The 16,807-nt window shown below is 32.6% G+C and overlaps 4 protein-coding genes across 5 annotated transcripts; 2 read left to right on the top strand and 2 right to left on the bottom strand.

The window, feature by feature from the left end:
• Positions 1-399: 399 nt before the first annotated feature.
• LOC122573441 (PITH domain-containing protein GA19395) lies at positions 400-1,740 on the bottom strand. 2 transcript variants are annotated; one of them, XM_043739805.1, is made up of 6 exons: positions 1,601-1,669; positions 1,348-1,529; positions 1,212-1,255; positions 1,072-1,149; positions 868-972; positions 400-787 (listed from the first exon to the last, which is right to left on the bottom strand). In XM_043739805.1, exons 2-6 carry the CDS (start codon positions 1,516-1,518, stop codon positions 577-579), a joined length of 609 nt encoding a protein of 202 aa, XP_043595740.1. In that variant the 5' UTR covers positions 1,519-1,529; positions 1,601-1,669; the 3' UTR covers positions 400-576. The 2 variants fall into 2 exon arrangements, with proteins under 2 accessions (XP_043595740.1, XP_043595739.1); XM_043739804.1 differs by having other exon boundaries at positions 401-787; positions 1,653-1,740.
• Positions 1,741-2,398: 658 nt separating this feature from the next.
• On the top strand, positions 2,399-7,857 carry LOC122573351 (zinc finger CCCH domain-containing protein 13-like). Its single transcript, XM_043739578.1, has 10 exons — positions 2,399-2,877; positions 3,053-3,128; positions 3,244-3,644; positions 3,853-5,907; positions 5,981-6,289; positions 6,359-6,692; positions 6,778-6,944; positions 7,032-7,312; positions 7,388-7,505; positions 7,580-7,857. The coding sequence occupies exons 1-10, from the start codon at positions 2,696-2,698 to the stop codon at positions 7,686-7,688; spliced, it is 4,032 nt and encodes a 1,343-aa protein (XP_043595513.1). The 5' UTR covers positions 2,399-2,695; the 3' UTR covers positions 7,689-7,857.
• A 148-nt stretch (positions 7,858-8,005) lies between these two features.
• LOC122573342 (SET domain-containing protein SmydA-8-like) lies at positions 8,006-10,870 on the bottom strand. Its single transcript, XM_043739552.1, has 7 exons — positions 10,219-10,870; positions 9,430-9,798; positions 9,201-9,335; positions 8,659-8,845; positions 8,482-8,577; positions 8,301-8,377; positions 8,006-8,210 (listed from the first exon to the last, which is right to left on the bottom strand). The coding sequence occupies exons 1-7, from the start codon at positions 10,714-10,716 to the stop codon at positions 8,094-8,096; spliced, it is 1,479 nt and encodes a 492-aa protein (XP_043595487.1). The 5' UTR covers positions 10,717-10,870; the 3' UTR covers positions 8,006-8,093.
• Positions 10,871-10,939: 69 nt separating this feature from the next.
• Positions 10,940-16,807, top strand: LOC122573338 (protein eyes shut). Its single transcript, XM_043739542.1, has 17 exons — positions 10,940-10,996; positions 11,060-11,272; positions 11,888-12,040; positions 12,200-12,348; positions 12,557-12,667; positions 12,737-12,844; positions 12,938-13,051; positions 13,162-14,017; positions 14,104-14,563; positions 14,635-14,957; positions 15,032-15,242; positions 15,318-15,469; positions 15,548-15,684; positions 15,756-16,001; positions 16,075-16,275; positions 16,374-16,602; positions 16,669-16,807. The coding sequence occupies exons 2-17, from the start codon at positions 11,154-11,156 to the stop codon at positions 16,763-16,765; spliced, it is 3,666 nt and encodes a 1,221-aa protein (XP_043595477.1). The 5' UTR covers positions 10,940-10,996; positions 11,060-11,153; the 3' UTR covers positions 16,766-16,807.

The following is a 16,807-nucleotide window of genomic DNA, read 5'->3' as shown; positions in this document are numbered from 1 at the left end:
AGAAGAGAAGGGATGATCAAAGCAAACCTCGAGGAACGCGTTACTTTTGATAGTACAGAAAATTTCATGAATGAAACGAAGAATTATTTTTGTCACGGAGCAACGCAGTATAATTGTTTTGTTTTTCAAATATATCATTAAATATAACGATTTAAAACGATTAAACGAATTTAGAAAGCGATTTAACGAATAATCATGTTACGAATTTTTTAAATTATTTTTCTTTTTATTATTCTACAAAATGTTAGAAGAAACGAATTTAATACTAAAAAATGTCTATTTAATAACTGATTGCGACGTTACTAGTACATACTAATTTTTGATTTAATTTGTTTCCGAATATATTTACCGAATATCACAGCCTTTGTCGGGAAAGTATACATACAGCTTCGTGCGATGGAGTTCTTTATTTATTAAAAATAATAATATTTAATATACAAAAATTTAATTGAATTTCAAAATAAGATTAACAAGTAAAACATGAATTGAATACAAATATTTATTAGCTTGAAATTATTTGAAATTATTTTCTTTATTAATGCAGAGTGCATCTTCTATCAATTTTCTGTTATAAAATCAACTAACTGTTCTATTAACATCTTTGTTATATCCTTTTGGATGATCACTCATTTGAGGACGTAATTCATAGGTACAAATTGTAACACCATGATGATGTGAAGGTGCCCATTCACCTTTTAATCCGATATAATAAAGTTTTATTTTATCTGTTCTTTCAGTACCAGTAAAGTACAAACTTAAATGATGTACAGATGAGAATTTAACCACCCTACAGTAAAAATTGTATTATATTTTTATATTATTATAATGCTTTATATAATGCTCAGTAGCATAATAAAACATGCATACTTAGGAGAATATTCATGTACTCCCATTGTGTCTACACATAATTCAAATTCTTGTTCAGGTTCTGTAGCCACATCATCAAATGTCATATGTGGCCTATTTTTATACCTAAAAGAATAAAATATTTGTTTCGATACTAATAAAACATATTTTGTATTTGTATAGGTTAAACTTTGTTTCTAGACATTCAAACTCAGGGATATTTACAATTTTACTTTATTTGGATGCAAATCATCTTCTCCTCCAATAATAATGAGGCCTTTTAATTTTATATTTCCTGTAAACCTGAAAAAAGATGACAATATCTATGTATCCTTACAAATAGTACGTTCAAATAAAAAACATACGGAATGTTAAATAGAAGTTCATTATCCATATCACTTTCAACATACTGAAAAAGAAAGATAAATTGTAATGTAAAATTATAATTATAGTTTGAAAAATATTTGTATTAAATGTTTAAATATATAAACAAATAATTACTTTATTTCTGTCCAGTCTATTTTCCCATGGTTTAAATACAGTAGCTCCGGTAGCTTCTTCAAATTCATTTAAACATTCTACATTTTCTATATCAATTTTTTCATATAAACTATATTGTACACCTAATTCTGCATCATCGTGTGTAACACCACAATTACATTGGTGAGGCATTGTAAAACAATCTGTAAAACATTTGTATTAACATTTAATATGAACTACATAAATAATTAAAGTAAACAAAATTGTTATTCACTAAACAAAATTGTTATCCAATAAACAAAATTAGAATATAACGATATTTTAACCTTAAAGAGAAGGAATAAACAATGTATCAATGAAAACTAACTCCCTCAGTCTTCAATGTCATAAAACGTTTATGGTACTAGAAGTAATAGTCGGAGTTACGCATAAATTTTAAAGTTTAAAAGTTTAAAAGTTTAAAAGTTTTAAAGTTTTTATATACATATATTACTATTTATTAGAAATATGGAAATAAATTATAGATAATTACAATTATTTGTATGTTACAATTGATATTACTAATGGTAAATTAGAAATAAAATTAGGTAAGGAATTATAGATTCCTTTCAATTTTAGATTCATATCACAAGATAATTTTAAAAAATTATTATACATTTATATGAATAATTCTATTTTGAAATAAACATCGTGATAAATATTTTTGAAGTTCAACATTTCACATTTTAGTTATTTATTCCTAATTGACTTTTAATACATTTGAACTTTTTATATATGTTCTAAAAATTTTATTTCCGTTAAAGCAATAAATGTATTACATTAATAATATATTTTTCCTACTGTGCTAATAAATGCATTATATATAACGCGAGAAATACTATTAAAATGTATATAAATGATTTTATATACACATAGCAATTTTTTTAATTTCTCTTTTTTTTATATTTAATAAAATATTATAGATTAAAAATATTTAAATCTACTTATAATATTTATCGCTATCGGTTGGCAATATTGAACCACATTTTATACACAACTTCATTGAGTTAGCACTATTGTTTTCTGTACAGTTCGGTACTTCAGTCGTATGCAGTAGATTACATATATCTGGGGTTAGCCTTTAAAAATATGTAAAAACGAATTATATATGTAAATATTAAGATATTACCGTTCATAAAAAGAATTATTATACAAAACGTAAAGAGCTGCTTATGTTTCTTAGCTTTTAAATGCTTTATCAATCTTTCGAAAACCGTGACTGTATTCGTGAATGCTTAATTGATTAATGGTGATTCCATAGCAAATGAATATTTGCATGCTGCAGTTATGTGCTTCCATTGTGAAAACATAATTGTTTTATGGTGATAATATGTCAAAATCAAACATAAGGAAGATAACGGTTGACCCTACGAAATGTAATACAGACTCTCGTCGACCAAGTGTGTTTGAGAGGTTGGGGACCAAACCAGCAGTTACTGCCGGCCAAAATTCATCGGATTATTGTAGAAACTGGGCACTAAACGGCAGCTGTTCGTATGGAAAGAATTGCAAGCAAGTATAATTTTGAAGTTGATTTACTTTTGCATAGAAAATTAAATATGCATTTGTCTTTTATAGTAATAAACAGTGAAATTGTTAAAGTTATTATTTAAATAATACAGTAAGAATTATCACTCTCATTTTATTTAAGATGATCACCATTTTCTTTTCTTGATATTGCAACTAGATATGCAAATACTCACACATTAATAAGTCCGTCCAAGCGTGCCAAAAAGGATAATGCTATTGCAAGTACAGCAGGAGTAAGTGCATAATCTGTATTATCATACTTTTAGTATAGAAAGTTTGCTTAGAAAAATTACAAGCATATTATCTCATTTGAAGATGGATATTTACATATATGTTTATAATATATAGCTTATTGAGGATCCGTTTAAAAGGCTTACTTCTAAGATCATAAAAAAGCCATCTCATAGCCCTGATTTAAATTTGGAAGAGTGGAATCAAACAGATTTGGAATACGAGGACGAAAAAGTCTTAGAAAGACGTAGACAGTTGTTACAGCGTGAACTAGAACTACAAATGAAGAAAGATAAAGAGGTTCATGGGAAAGATAAAGTGAGACAGAAAAAAAAGGCTATGACTTCTTCCTCTAGTTCTCATACTTCAAGTACATCTAGCAGTAGTAGTAGTTCTAGCAGTGAAGATTCATCTTCTAGTTCAACATCTGATTCACGTAAAAAAGTTAAAAAGATTAAATCTAAACGGCATCATAGTGGATCTACCGACTATGATGAAGATAAAGAAAGAAGAAGGAAGTAAGTCATAATATATATGTTACCATGCTTTTTTGTTTTTGAAATAAAACACTACATTAAGACAATGTTTTTTTTATGAATCAATAGCCAATTTTTTTATAAATGTATTATTTATAGTATAAGCGTTACAAGATGACAGATTAATAATTAATATATTTGATTTAAATATATGAACTTAGTACTTATTATAATTTAATAACCTTGACAGATTAAAACTGAAAAGGCTTGGAACAAAAAATGAAAAACCGTCAGTGAAGAAAAAACGTAAGTTTGAAAGTAGTTCCACAAAAAAGGAGATTAGTGCTAGATCTGCGAAGAAATATAGTTCATCTACAACATCAAAGAAACATTCTTCCACACCTCGTACAAGGTCACCAGCAATACAAGCTTCTACAGCAGTAACATCAACGACAACTGCAGTATTAGGTTCCTCTGTATCTGTGCCTCATCATGGAACATCTAGTAAAGTTAGAGAGAGAAATAGAAGTGAATCCCCCAAAGCAGTAAAAGCTAGAGATATGGATAAAGAAGATAGACATTACAAGAAAGTGAGAGATGTAGATGAATTATCTAAAGACAACGCTAAGAATAAACCTTTTGATAAAGTCAAAGAACAGGACAAAGAAAAAAGTCGTGCAATAGACGAAAAAATAAAAACAAACGAAAGATTAAAGGCGAAATGTAAGGATAAAGATATACGTTCTAGAACACCTCCGACATCCGAAAGATCGAAACACCAACATTCAAAAGAAACGATTTCAACGAAAACTCGCCGTAGTCGTACACCTGAAAAGTCATCAAGATCCAAAAGAGAACTCACACCGCCAAAAGCTCAAGATAGACAGCTTTCTACAAACAGATCTCGAGATACGGAAAAAAAAGATCGCGAATCACATAAAAGTGATAAAACTAAAGACAGGGAGGACATAAGAAAAAATGAACAAAATAATAAAACTAGACAAGTATCGAATCAAGAAGAAAGCCATAGAAGGATTGGCAAAGAGTTTGATGATAAAACTTATTTAGGAGAAAAGACCCGCCAAAAGAGCAGAGAACGACGTGATAAAGAGCATACGAGGGATGAACGTGGGCATTCGAGGCTTGCTCGAGATCAACGAGATGCTCGTGATAAAGACAAAGAAGATCTACAAGAACGTTGTCGTGAACGACCACGGGAAAGAGATCGTGATCGAGATAGAGATCGAGAACGTGATCGTGAGCGAGAGAGAGATAGAGATCGAGATCGCGATCGTGATAGAGATCGGGATCGTGATAGGGATCGCGATCGCGATCGGGATCGAGACCGTGACAGAGAAAAAGAACCAATAAAAGCAAGAGATAGAGATGTACCACCTTTAGTTACAACGTCGTTAAGTTTAGATAAAAGTTCACGTTATAGTCGGGATAAAGAACGAATAGTGGTGAAGGATAATGCCTTTGAGAAAAATGGAACTCGAGAACGTAGAAGCGATAGAGAAAGAGAACGATCCGAAACGAAAGCTCTTTCTGATAGGGATAGAACATCTCAGCGTATTGATGGTAGATACGATAGAAATACTGTAGATAAAGATACACCAGCTCGTAAAGCTGGTGTAAATTCACCTAGGGATCGTGTTGATCGTTTTCCGCGAGAAAGATCTTTGGATAGAACATCGTTGCTCGATAAAGGTGTGCACAATGCTCCGCCATTGCCACAAGCTCCTTCTTTACCAGCCGTTCAGTCTTCTATAGCATCTTCATCGTCTTCATCCGCACCGCCTACGTTGTCAAGTTCGCGAGATAATTTAATTGACAGAATAGATATCGGGCACTATGATCGCGAAAGACACAGACGATTTAGTACAAGATATGATCGAAATCATACATCTGAACACGATCAATCACGCGTTACACCAACCAAAGTTGATCGTTTAATCGAAAGACGCGAGACTAGTCCACGACGAACAATTGAAATAGACAGAAACTATAATAGAAACTACGGGCGTTTATCAGAACATTGGGACGAACAGGACGAAGCGTCTTCACATTTAGATTATCGTGATCACCATGTTCATGAAGATGATAGAAGAAAAACTGTTGACGGAAGGAGATATGATAGTCCGTTTGATGAAAGACGCGGAATTCGTGAAGAAAGATCCCGGGAATCTAGATATGTCGTTCAAACTACTGATAGAACTTCATTTGATGATCATCGACATCATCATCATCATCACAGGCATCCACTTTATCCTGGAGAAAAGTTGAGGAGTAACACCTCCATACGGTATGTTGATAGCTGTAGTTATTAATCCTTATGACTAGTAACGAAAATATTTAAATTTGTATGTTTATACTAGGGACGAAAATGTTCCTAACGATGATTGGGATAGTCATCATCGTGATGTAGAACATGGCAGAGAACGAGTTTATGGACCTGTTGATTGGGAAGAAAGAGAATGGCGAGTAAGAGGATTATGGGACAGCAGAGATAGTCTTCCTCGGTCAGAAGTGCATGATGATGATTGGAATTCTCGATATGATAATTCTGTGTCAGATTGGAAATCAAGTGATTCTCGAAAATGGGATAATCAATCAGTGCATATTCGAGGCCATTATAGAAACGATCGATCTAAGGAATTAGAAATAGCAGAATCCACATCACATAAGTATGCCATGAGATGTAACTCTTGTTTATTTAATTACTTTTATAACAAGTTAATTTGTTTCCTTTTTAGTAAAAGACGAACTTATAACAGTTCTGAAACTAGAGATGAATGTACAGTTCATAGTTCTAAACAAGCATCTTTATATGGTAGTATGAAAGAAGAACCTATTAATAAAAAGTTAATGGAGCTTGCAGAAGGTAAATTATCTACAACTCGAGAGAAATCTACAGATACTTTTCAAAAGAAGGCTGTATCGAAAGAAAAATCCGAAACGAAGGAAACTGTTACCTCCGAATCAAAACGTACTTGCATTGATGAGTCTTTACAGACACTTCATACTGAAAGCGATCTCAGTGACATTAGTGATGATCCAGATGACATATTAAATATGGAAGATATCACAGTATGTTCCATTTATTTGTGTATAACTAAGCTAGATCATTATTACTTCGTAAGCTTACATTATTATTTAATATTAATATCTACAGGATATGGATGCAAATAAAACACGAGTAACTAAGAAAACTCCTGATACTATACAACGAGATGGTCAGTTAACAACTCAAGAAGCAGACCTCTCATCTCCAAAAGAAACTATAGAGGAAGCAGTCTTTAACACAAAAGGGAAAGATAATACTGATGCAATGTCCTTTAGGTAATATTTTTAATTTCTAAAGTTCATTTACTATTACTATATGTAATATACAATAATCGCTGGGTTAATAACTAAAATTGTTCACAGAAATATGGAAGACGAAAATATGGAAACTATGGACTTTGAAGAAATTTCTGATGGTGAGTTAGAGGAAGACATTAAAACGAGTGGTAAAGGTTTAGGCGATGCTTTAGGAGTTGACTGGGAAAGTCTTGTTAAAGAAACACAACCTCGCAAATCTACATCATGCAATCAGAATTCAGAAAATCGTTGGCAGTGCAAAGCAATTCTGCATAGAGTTGGTGTCTCTGCGAAATACGCAGGCGAAGATGTAATGAAGAAACTGGCAAAAAAATATGGGAAAGACGGTTTGTTATCCGATTAATTTTTTTTTAGTGACAGTTACTTTAATCGTATTTATTTAACCAAATAATTATTTTCAGATCATTCAGAATTTTTTTTCCATAATGTTGCATTTATGCATACAGCACTTGCACGAAATCGTTTGCTAGGTGACTTAAACAATGATATGCTACCTACAGTGGATGATTTTCTGTACAGGTAAATATTTTATTTTTTTAGTAGAATGACATAGCTTTAACAGAATAACAATGCATAATATTATTATGTTATAGGAATAATAATGTAAATATTGATGAGGATATCGATTACGATTTAGAAGTTTTAAGACCTTGTACAGCTTTATATGAAGAAGCAAAATGTTTATTACAACAGGCAGTATGAAACAACAAAATTGCACTTTGCTATTATACCATATACGATAGAGCATAGGGTACAAGTGCATCACTTTATTACCTGCTAGTCTGATACAGCTATTTAGCTATTTCTTGCTGTCAATTTAGCCATCTGGGGTGCAATGTAAAAAGAGATTAAATTGATACGTTTTTCTTAATATCTAGTTCTTTAATTTTCCATAACTAAATGTCTTTTTGTATATTATTCAATCTTTATGTCTCCTTTATCGAAATTATAGTTACTAAAATTGAACATTATTTTTAAAAAATATGACAGTTTTCTAAACGATACAATTTCATTTTAAAAGAATTACACGTTTTCTTTATTGTTCTGTAAGTTATTTTATTATACGGTTATAAGTATATTTTATGTTTTATTCGTCGATAATATCTTTTATACAGCAATTGGTTGTTTAAAATAGTTTTTATCATATTCAAATGTAACAGCCGAAATAATATCGTTTTGTAGTATAACGATTGCCTTTTTTAATATACGTTGATTTTCATCAAGCTAAAAAGGATATTCGATGTAAAGATAAAACATATCAAGACAACATCAATAAATGAATAATACAAGTATAACAACGAAATTTAGACATACTTCCTCAATATTTGGTTGTTGTTTAGATCGTTTTATTTTTTCAAGATTTGTGCAATATAGTTCATATAAAATAAGACCTGAAATATTAAATCAAGATACATATATATTTAATATTTTATATATAATATTAATATTAGTAGAAAGATAGCAAAATTCTAGACCTCGTTTTAAACGAATTTACCTCTTTTTCTACAATCACCACAATTTAAAGTATCCAGTACAGAAAGTAAATCGTTGCAGAATTTCGCTTTTAGATTCAGCTCAGTATCACTTAAATCTAACATAATGTTTGAAAAAATATCATATAATATACAAAGTAATATATTTTTAACAAAATATATTTGTATATTATCCGCACCTTCCCATTTGGCGCCATCACTCCTGCCATAATACGAAACAATTCGAAACTTCATATCTACAATACAGTAATTGCTCCAAGGAGTCAAAAGTGAAAGCTCCTTCTGCAGAAACTTATAGATCTCGCGTGGTGTTTTGCATAAAACTTCCTTTATGATTCCCGCTATACCTGAACGAATCGAACATATCTAGTAAAAAGGAAAAAAAATGAAGTATTTACCTAGAATTGAGAGAAAGTTACCGAGGTCGAAAACATTTTAGTTATTAATTAAAGTTAGTAATTAATAGTTAATAATAAAATTAAATCAATGCGCTTAAATGAAAAAATTGCAAATACAAAACTTGTTATTAAACTTTAACGTTATTTAATTCTAAACTGGAAATTAGAAAAATTCTTAAAGACTAAAATACATTAAAAAATTATCTAGGAAGCCTAGAACAAATTATTAATCATACAACAAGTGAAATAAATAAATATGGTTATTAACTATATCTATGGAATATTTTTGAAATTATTAAATTTTAAATAATTTATATAAATACCTGCCGATGATTTAGGGTTATGGCACATTTATCACAAATCCAAGGAGTAGTCATATTAAGAGGATCTAGGGGTAATAACTCTCCGGAACATTTGTCAGATGCGCATAACAGTGCACCTAGCCTAGATTTAAATTCCTAATATGTACCGTTCAAAATCATACATTTTTATATTTTAATCTTTAATGCATACGTTTATACATTTAAAAGTAATCATTAGATGTAAACTTGCCGTAGGATCACTGCATCTTTTGCACATGCAGGAGAAGTGTTTAGTTACACTTAAAAATTTCCGCCGTAATGTTGTATCCCAAAATAAACTTGTATAAGTGCTAGTGATCTCCTCTCCAGCAGCAATCGGAAGGGCAGCGCTAACATACATCCGCAATTCTCCATCGAAATGATGTCTCGTATTCGGTACGCAACAATGATTTTGGAACGAGGCAATAGAATAAAGTCCTCGTAAACTCGCAGAATGCTCCTTGTCGTGGACCATAATCGTTTCAAACGAATTCGTATTAAGTATTCTGCACACATGCTTCATCAAATCCATATCTTCCTCGCTTGGAGAATTGGTCACATTCTTTTTCAATTGTTCGATCTTTTCACAGAAATTATTTTTATAATAACAGGAGATAAAAATGAAAAATATCATAAATATTTTACGTAATTTTGATCACTAAGCAAATATTAATACCAATAATAATTATCATGTTAGTAACATTAATATTTTTAGAAACTGTTTTATGCGTATTAAGATTTAAAATACGATACGCAATTTTTCATACTTTATTTTCTTAATACTCTTCATTAAATCTGATAACATTCATTATTATAGAAATATAAGTGTATAATGAAGTTTAGTAGTCCTTAAATTTAGTCATAAGGTCATTACTTATTCTTTAAGCACTGAAACAGACATATTTATACATCCCACCTACGCAAGAAGATTTCTTTAAAAAAATATCTTTCTCATCATTAGAGAAATCTTCAAAAAGCTAATAATATAACGAAGTCGTACCTCGGGATAACAAGTCAGATTTTTATCAGACTGAAGCGTTGCCAAGCATTTACGCTGTTGTTCCGTTAGAAAGAGTGCACGAATGGGTACCACAGCCAGTAATAAGTTTGGGGACCAATCGGTACCGCAAGTCGGTACCAATGATTTAAGATATTCACATTCATAATTCACATGCTTTGGCGAATTTTCACATTGAGTCGAGCAAACTGGCAAGCCACAACCTCTGTCGCACGGAAATAATGCGCATTCGTTCTTGTAACATGATACGCACATTTCAAAATATTTGCCTGTGTATTTAGGTCCGACTAATAGAGGCGAATCAATGAATATTAATTCATTTTGTTTGATGTCTCGGGTGGCGAACATGCCACGACCACCCAATAGTGAAGAACGAATAGTCCACGGTTTTGGTCCTTTCAGGAAGATCTTATTTTCCTTTAAATGAGACAATAACACCTCCTCTACTTTCTCCGGTTCTATAATATCCTGAAGACTCATGTTAAATAATGATACTCTAGAGTGACGCTTGAAAGATTCTGACGACTGATTCCAAAGGGTGGTGGTACTGTAACCAGTACTTCATATACTTCACATATACTTCACATATACTTCAGAGTATATATACGTTTAAGAATACGTTCATTATGTAATGCATTCATACAGGCTGGGCAAAAAGTCGCGAAAGAATTGGAAATATATATCCACAACATTTTTCAATGTAATTTTTTCTTGTTTATGTTCTCAGAACTTTTGAAGTACACCTAGGATATTCATTACGGTAGGTTAGAACGTTATTCAACGAGCCGAAATTATAATTTCATTTGCAGAATTTAATTTCCAGAAATTCGAGATTCGATTAAACCCCTCGATCGCCAGACAGCTTCTGATTTTTTCCTACGTCTAAAAGGAAACGTTACTGTAAAACAAACTCGCTTATGTATATGAAAGATCGACGTTTCACATGGTTGGTTGTATTATTATTATGCGAGCATGTGCTGCTATCGCATTTCTCGCCAGTGTATCCAGTTTCGGTTCAAAATAGAGTTGGAATTTTGTAAGTAACGCTCGTATTTCGATATCCATTACTTCGTACGTATCATTTTTAATCGTCGATCAGAAAGGAAGAAATAAAAGTCACGATGTAAAATAATAATATTCTGGTTTGCCATATATTTCATATAAATATGAGTATAATGAAATAGAAATAAAATTAATCTTTCGTTAATGAACTGAGATTTTTTCGATCAATCATTAGATAAAATAAAAGTTATTATTGATGAATCAAATTTTCACGCAAGCGTATCCGATAGGTATTATCGTTTGTATAGTCCTAAGCGTTGCTAAGACTACCAAGTGGTCAACTACCTGCTACAAATACTAGTTAAAGTATAAAGCATATCTATATCGCATTCGGATAGTTATATCATTGAGAAAAGTGTAAACCGATGGAAGTGGCGCATCATTTGCGATTCACGTTTCTTTGATCCTTTTCATAAATTAATTAAAGCATTGAGATACAAGACATTAATTGATTTTACCATCTATATTAAAATAATTGTATAAATATAATTTCATAAATCTAAATACTTTACGGGTTTTCGTATCATATAAAAAGTTTGGAATGATCTATAGTAAACATCTATGTGAAAGTTACGCTATTTTTATTCAGAATGCATTATAGAAGGGTGCTTACTGAAAGGTTTACGAAAGAGAAGATCCTTCTTCTGGCAACGTTTTTTCTCTTAACGATTGGTTTTTCACGAGGTATAAATTGCAGCGGTGATCCCTGCATGTACGGAATTTGTTTAGAAGACGCGAACAGGTACATAAATAATTCAAAATAAAATAAATACTTCTCACTCTTTATATTTAATTAAAAAAAAAAACAAAAAACAAAAAAAAAAGATTATAAATAAAAGGCGACTTTGTATAAGTTTTTAAAATTAATATATTAGTCATTCGTCCCGTGCATATAATACAGCACTTATTCTTGCTACTGTATCGACGGTTACACTGGAATCAATTGCGAGATCAATTGGAATGATTGTTGGTCGAATCCTTGCCTCAACGGAGGGACATGCAACGATGCTGTTGCAGCTTATAATTGCACCTGTACTGAAGGGTTTGTAGGTAATTCATGATTCCTTTGTTTACTTTTCATGGCATGTTTCGAAAACGACCCGTTGACGTGTTAGCATAGAGGGTGAAATTAAATGATGTTCGTGCTTCGATTTCCTTACGGAGTTGCAAAAATGAAATCAATTTTTTATGTTCGTATGATCACACGGATAATCAAGTACTTTACTATTGTACATTATATTACGGTGTGCATTTTTAGGTATAAACTGTGAACAAAGATATAGCGAATGTTCGAATCAACCATGCCTGAATAACGGGACTTGCCTCGATTACGATGGTATTACCTGTCAATGTCCTGATGGATATTCAGGTACAGAAGCGTAAAAATTGGTACGCCAAAAGTTGTTCCATTCGATCTTATAATTTGTTCATTTTTAAGGAGACTATTGCGAAATCGATGCTTCGGTTTGTAACGATACAATATGTAAAAATGGAGGTGAATGCGTGGAAGGACCTGGATTCTCTTTTTTTTGTCGCTGCTCGGAAGGTGTAATATTTTATTGAATAATCTAGGCAATTTACATTTTAATTCGAGTATTAAATTTAAATATACCGAAGATTAATTCTTTTTATTACGAAGGTTGGACAGGTCGATTGTGCGACGAAGATATTGATGAATGCATCACATCGCCGTGTAAGAACGGCGGTCTTTGCATTAACATTCCTGCTTCGTACACTTGTGCTTGTTTATTTGGTAAGTTGTAATTATTTATTATCAATAATGATGTAGAAACTGAATTTATAATTTATAAAGAGTTAACTTTGTCGTATTGTTAAATGTTAATGTTAAACGTTCTTCACAAGGATATACTGGTAAAGATTGCGATAAAGCCATCGTACCGTGCGAAGAGAATCCTTGCGAAAATGATGCAGTATGCTTATTTGAAGACGAGCGACCAGTCTGTTACTGTGTACCAGATTATCATGGTGCGTTATGCGAACTAAAATACGACGACTGTGAGTCGAAATTTGCAAATTGTGAGAACGGAGGCACTTGTATCGACGGTATCAATAGCTTCACTTGTGCTTGCCCAACGTTCTACAGTGGACCATTTTGCAATGTCTACGATCTTCCATCGACTTTCTCCACTATCGAAGAAACACTCGAGACTGATAACGATCAAAGGAGTATTACTCTTACTTCTTTTACACCAAAATCATCGACACTGCCAGAAATCGAGACATCATCGTCAATTACTGCTTCCACGACAGCACAGTCTTCGACTTCTCTTAAAAGCACTAGTCGTCTCTACACAGTATGGTACCCTTTTATAGAAACAACGTCTTCGACTGATAAGAGTTTCGACTTTCTTAGTAGCAGTAGCGGTACCACCGTTAGTAGCAACATTGGTGGTAGCATCACAGAAAGTACTCCGTTTGTTACCGATGTCTCGGCTGTGTATTCTGTTACAAGTAAAGAGATATCTCAAACTGAAACAGTCCCGTTAGAACTTCGAACATTTCCCAGTGTTTCAAGCGAAGTCTATTCGGTAACGTCGCCCATAAAAGTTGAGACAGAATATTTGACACAGAAATCGATTCACAATGAAACGACTACGACTGAAATTATTTATCATGAGAACGGTGACAGGATGTTCACGTCCACCGGCGATACGACTCCCGAAACTAGTAGCACGACGAGATATGTTCCAAGTACAGGGTAACAATAATCTATAAATCACGAGTAATTGTATAAAAATAATAGTATGCTAAAATGAACGATCTGTTCTATTTTATGTCAATTAGGCATTATCCAGATGTAACTGCATCTGTTGGAAGAACGACAGAGGAATCTACGACGACAGAAAGTGAAAGAAATAATGGTTCATTCCCTACCGTTGCATCCTCCTCCAATTTTACAGAGTTTTGGCAAAATAAAAGCTCTGACTCGAGTACGCCAATAACAGAAGTGCCAAGAACTATACCTCAGACATTTACGGATAAGTGGACCTCTACAGAATTAACAAAATCTTCAAGTACAGAAGTGGAAAGTTCTACGCCCGCCTTCGCTAACAATATATCTTCATCTGTAACAACTAGCAGCTCTGTAAAACCAATATACGATGAGAATACTACCGATAGTGACCATGAACAATATTCAACGAAAACTGAATCGCCAACAACTTCAAAGAGTACCATAATTCCTGAATGCCATGGAATTTTGTGTTCAAGTTCCACAATATCACCTACGCGCAATGATAGCGATGCAAGTATTACATTTTTTTCTTTCTTACTTAGAAATAAATTTTTTGTTACAGAGGCATTATCTTTTTCTAGTGTAACTGTTCACGCCGTGAAGATTGTAAACCTGGACCAAGTATAATACGGGCGGCGTTTAATGGAAAATCATACGCGAGACAACACGTTGATGTAGAAATTTCAAACGACAATAACGCAACATTAAAAATTTTTGTCAGGCTTCGAACACGTTATAAGGATGGCATTATATTGCATGTTTATTTCGACGATGAAAAATACGCATTGGTATATTTGGAATATGGTTCTTTAAAGTTTCAATTTTCCTGCGGACTTGAAACTATGTTATTGGGTGAAATAGATTCGCCTATCGATAACGGGTATGAAGCGGATATTGATACGAGGTAAAATAATACAAAGACGATAATATATTACTTATCATATCCATGCATTGTATTCGCTTACTTCATATATGCAGGTTTCAATATTTCATGAAAAATGAAACTAACAAATGTTCGGCTCGTTTGCTAGTAAATGGAACAACGGCAGTCAGTGGAGAACAAACTTTACCATTACGTGGAAGTCTTCCACGACATGCCAATTTACATTTAGGTGGTATACCATTGGTATTTTCTCACTATTTCGCTCACGTCTCTATGGGATTTACTGGCTGTATGAACTCATTGAAAGTTCGTCTTTCTTACATATGTATATGTATATTTGAAAGCATTCGGAAAATTAAAAAGCATGTTTTATTAATATAGATAAACGATATACCACGTCATTTCATCCGTGATTCCACAGAAACGTTTCAAATTGAAGATTGCACATCGTTTCTGTGCTTATCAAATCCATGTCAAAATTTCGGTGCGTGCGAAGAAATAAATGGTGCAATACGTTGTAGATGCATAGCTGGGTAAGGTAATTTGGAATTTATTCAACAAAATTTGGTATTAAAAAATATCGTCAAATAGGATATTATTTAATTGAATAGATATACAGGCCCATTTTGTGAACGTTCAACGTGCGATGAAAATCCTTGTGCCTTGGGTGCAACTTGTATTAGTTCACCGGGTACGGGTTTCGTTTGCGTTTGCCCACTTGGAACTCATGGGCTCTTATGCGAGGAAGGTAATATTGTTATAAATATACATATGTATCTCGAAAATAAAATATAATTATTTTTTATCCTACACTTCTAGATACTGTTATAATGCGACCATCATTTTCTGTACTTGTACCTGGATTCTCATCATACATTGCTTACGGCATTTCAAATTCTATAAAAGATGCAATGGAATTGAAATTGAAGGTCATACCGCGTACTTACGAACAAATATCTTTGATAGCTTATTTAGGGCAAAGTGGATCACGCCAAGATCTATCAGATCATCTTTCCATAACATATGTTCGTGGTTATATTATGTTAACCTGGGATTTAGGAGCAGGTAATACATCTTAATATTTTAGATATTTACAGATCTTCTTAGCCCTGTTGAATTTCGTGAAAATATTCTCTAGGCGTTCGTAGAATATTTACAAATGTTCCATTGAGTGCTGCAACAATGACAGCAACAGCAAGTAAAAGTCATATAGCATATACGATTAGAATCGGAAGAAAGGGTCGAGATGCATGGCTTGCAGTGGATGGTATAGGCAATATAACTGGGCGAGTGGTTGGAACCATGACACGACTCGATGTATCACCAATACTTTATATCGGTTCGCTTTCCATAATTTGATAATTTTATTTAAGAAGTTTATATTAGAAGATAGATAACCTGCATGCAACATTATTTATAAAAATTATTTCTGTTCAGGTGGACACAAATCAAAAAATTTTGAATCTTTACCTCACGATTTGCCCCTTCATACTGGATTTTCTGGTTGTATATTTGACATTGAATTACGCACAGAAACCGCTATTTATCCAATAACCAATTCAAGTCCTGCAACAGGTCGTGGCGTTGGTGAATGTCATAGAAATGAATGCATTCGTCATTTATGCAAAAATGGTGCAGTATGTTTAAATCATGGAGCTACATATAGGTAAGTTAACTTATAGCTAGTATATAATCTTTAATATCTACATAAAATATCAATTAATTATTTCAGTTGTATTTGTACAAAAGAATGGATGGGATCTGATTGTTCCATACCAGTAGAGGCATTATCTTCTGTTGACCCATCTTCTTGTCATACTTCAAACTAGTAAAAAAATTGTTACTTTTTCATTTCATTCCAATACACCACA

Source organism: Bombus pyrosoma, linkage group LG12 (genome assembly GCF_014825855.1).
Source record: "Bombus pyrosoma isolate SC7728 linkage group LG12, ASM1482585v1, whole genome shotgun sequence".
Taxonomy (NCBI): Eukaryota; Metazoa; Arthropoda; class Insecta; order Hymenoptera; family Apidae; genus Bombus; species Bombus pyrosoma.
This window is presented reverse-complemented; position numbering and strand designations above follow the sequence as displayed.

What these genes read in the sequence shown, in the direction of transcription:
- LOC122573441 (XM_043739804.1), bottom strand. Translation starts at nt 1,518, where the DNA reads ATGCCTCACCAATGTAATTGTGGTGTTACACACGATGATGCAGAATTA. An exon ending in ATAGACTGGACAGAAATAAA is followed by an intron (nt 1,256 to 1,347) that starts GTAATTATTTGT and finishes TTTCTTTTTCAG; the next exon opens with TATGTTGAAAGTGATATGGA. An exon ending in GAACTTCTATTTAACATTCC is followed by an intron (nt 1,150 to 1,211) that starts GTATGTTTTTTA and finishes ATCTTTTTTCAG; the next exon opens with GTTTACAGGAAATATAAAAT.
- LOC122573338 (XM_043739542.1), top strand. Translation starts at nt 11,154, where the DNA reads ATGTATATGAAAGATCGACGTTTCACATGGTTGGTTGTATTATTATTA. An exon ending in CAAAATAGAGTTGGAATTTT is followed by an intron (nt 11,273 to 11,887) that starts GTAAGTAACGCT and finishes ATTTTTATTCAG; the next exon opens with AATGCATTATAGAAGGGTGC. An exon ending in CACTTGTGCTTGTTTATTTG is followed by an intron (nt 13,052 to 13,161) that starts GTAAGTTGTAAT and finishes GTTCTTCACAAG; the next exon opens with GATATACTGGTAAAGATTGC.
- LOC122573342 (XM_043739552.1), bottom strand. Translation starts at nt 10,716, where the DNA reads ATGAGTCTTCAGGATATTATAGAACCGGAGAAAGTAGAGGAGGTGTTA. An exon ending in AAAGATGCAGTGATCCTACG is followed by an intron (nt 9,336 to 9,429) that starts GCAAGTTTACAT and finishes GGTACATATTAG; the next exon opens with GAATTTAAATCTAGGCTAGG. An exon ending in AACAACCAAATATTGAGGAA is followed by an intron (nt 8,211 to 8,300) that starts GTATGTCTAAAT and finishes TATCCTTTTTAG; the next exon opens with CTTGATGAAAATCAACGTAT.
- LOC122573351 (XM_043739578.1), top strand. Translation starts at nt 2,696, where the DNA reads ATGTCAAAATCAAACATAAGGAAGATAACGGTTGACCCTACGAAATGT. An exon ending in TCGTATGGAAAGAATTGCAA is followed by an intron (nt 2,878 to 3,052) that starts GCAAGTATAATT and finishes TATTGCAACTAG; the next exon opens with ATATGCAAATACTCACACAT. An exon ending in AGGAGTAACACCTCCATACG is followed by an intron (nt 5,908 to 5,980) that starts GTATGTTGATAG and finishes TGTTTATACTAG; the next exon opens with GGACGAAAATGTTCCTAACG.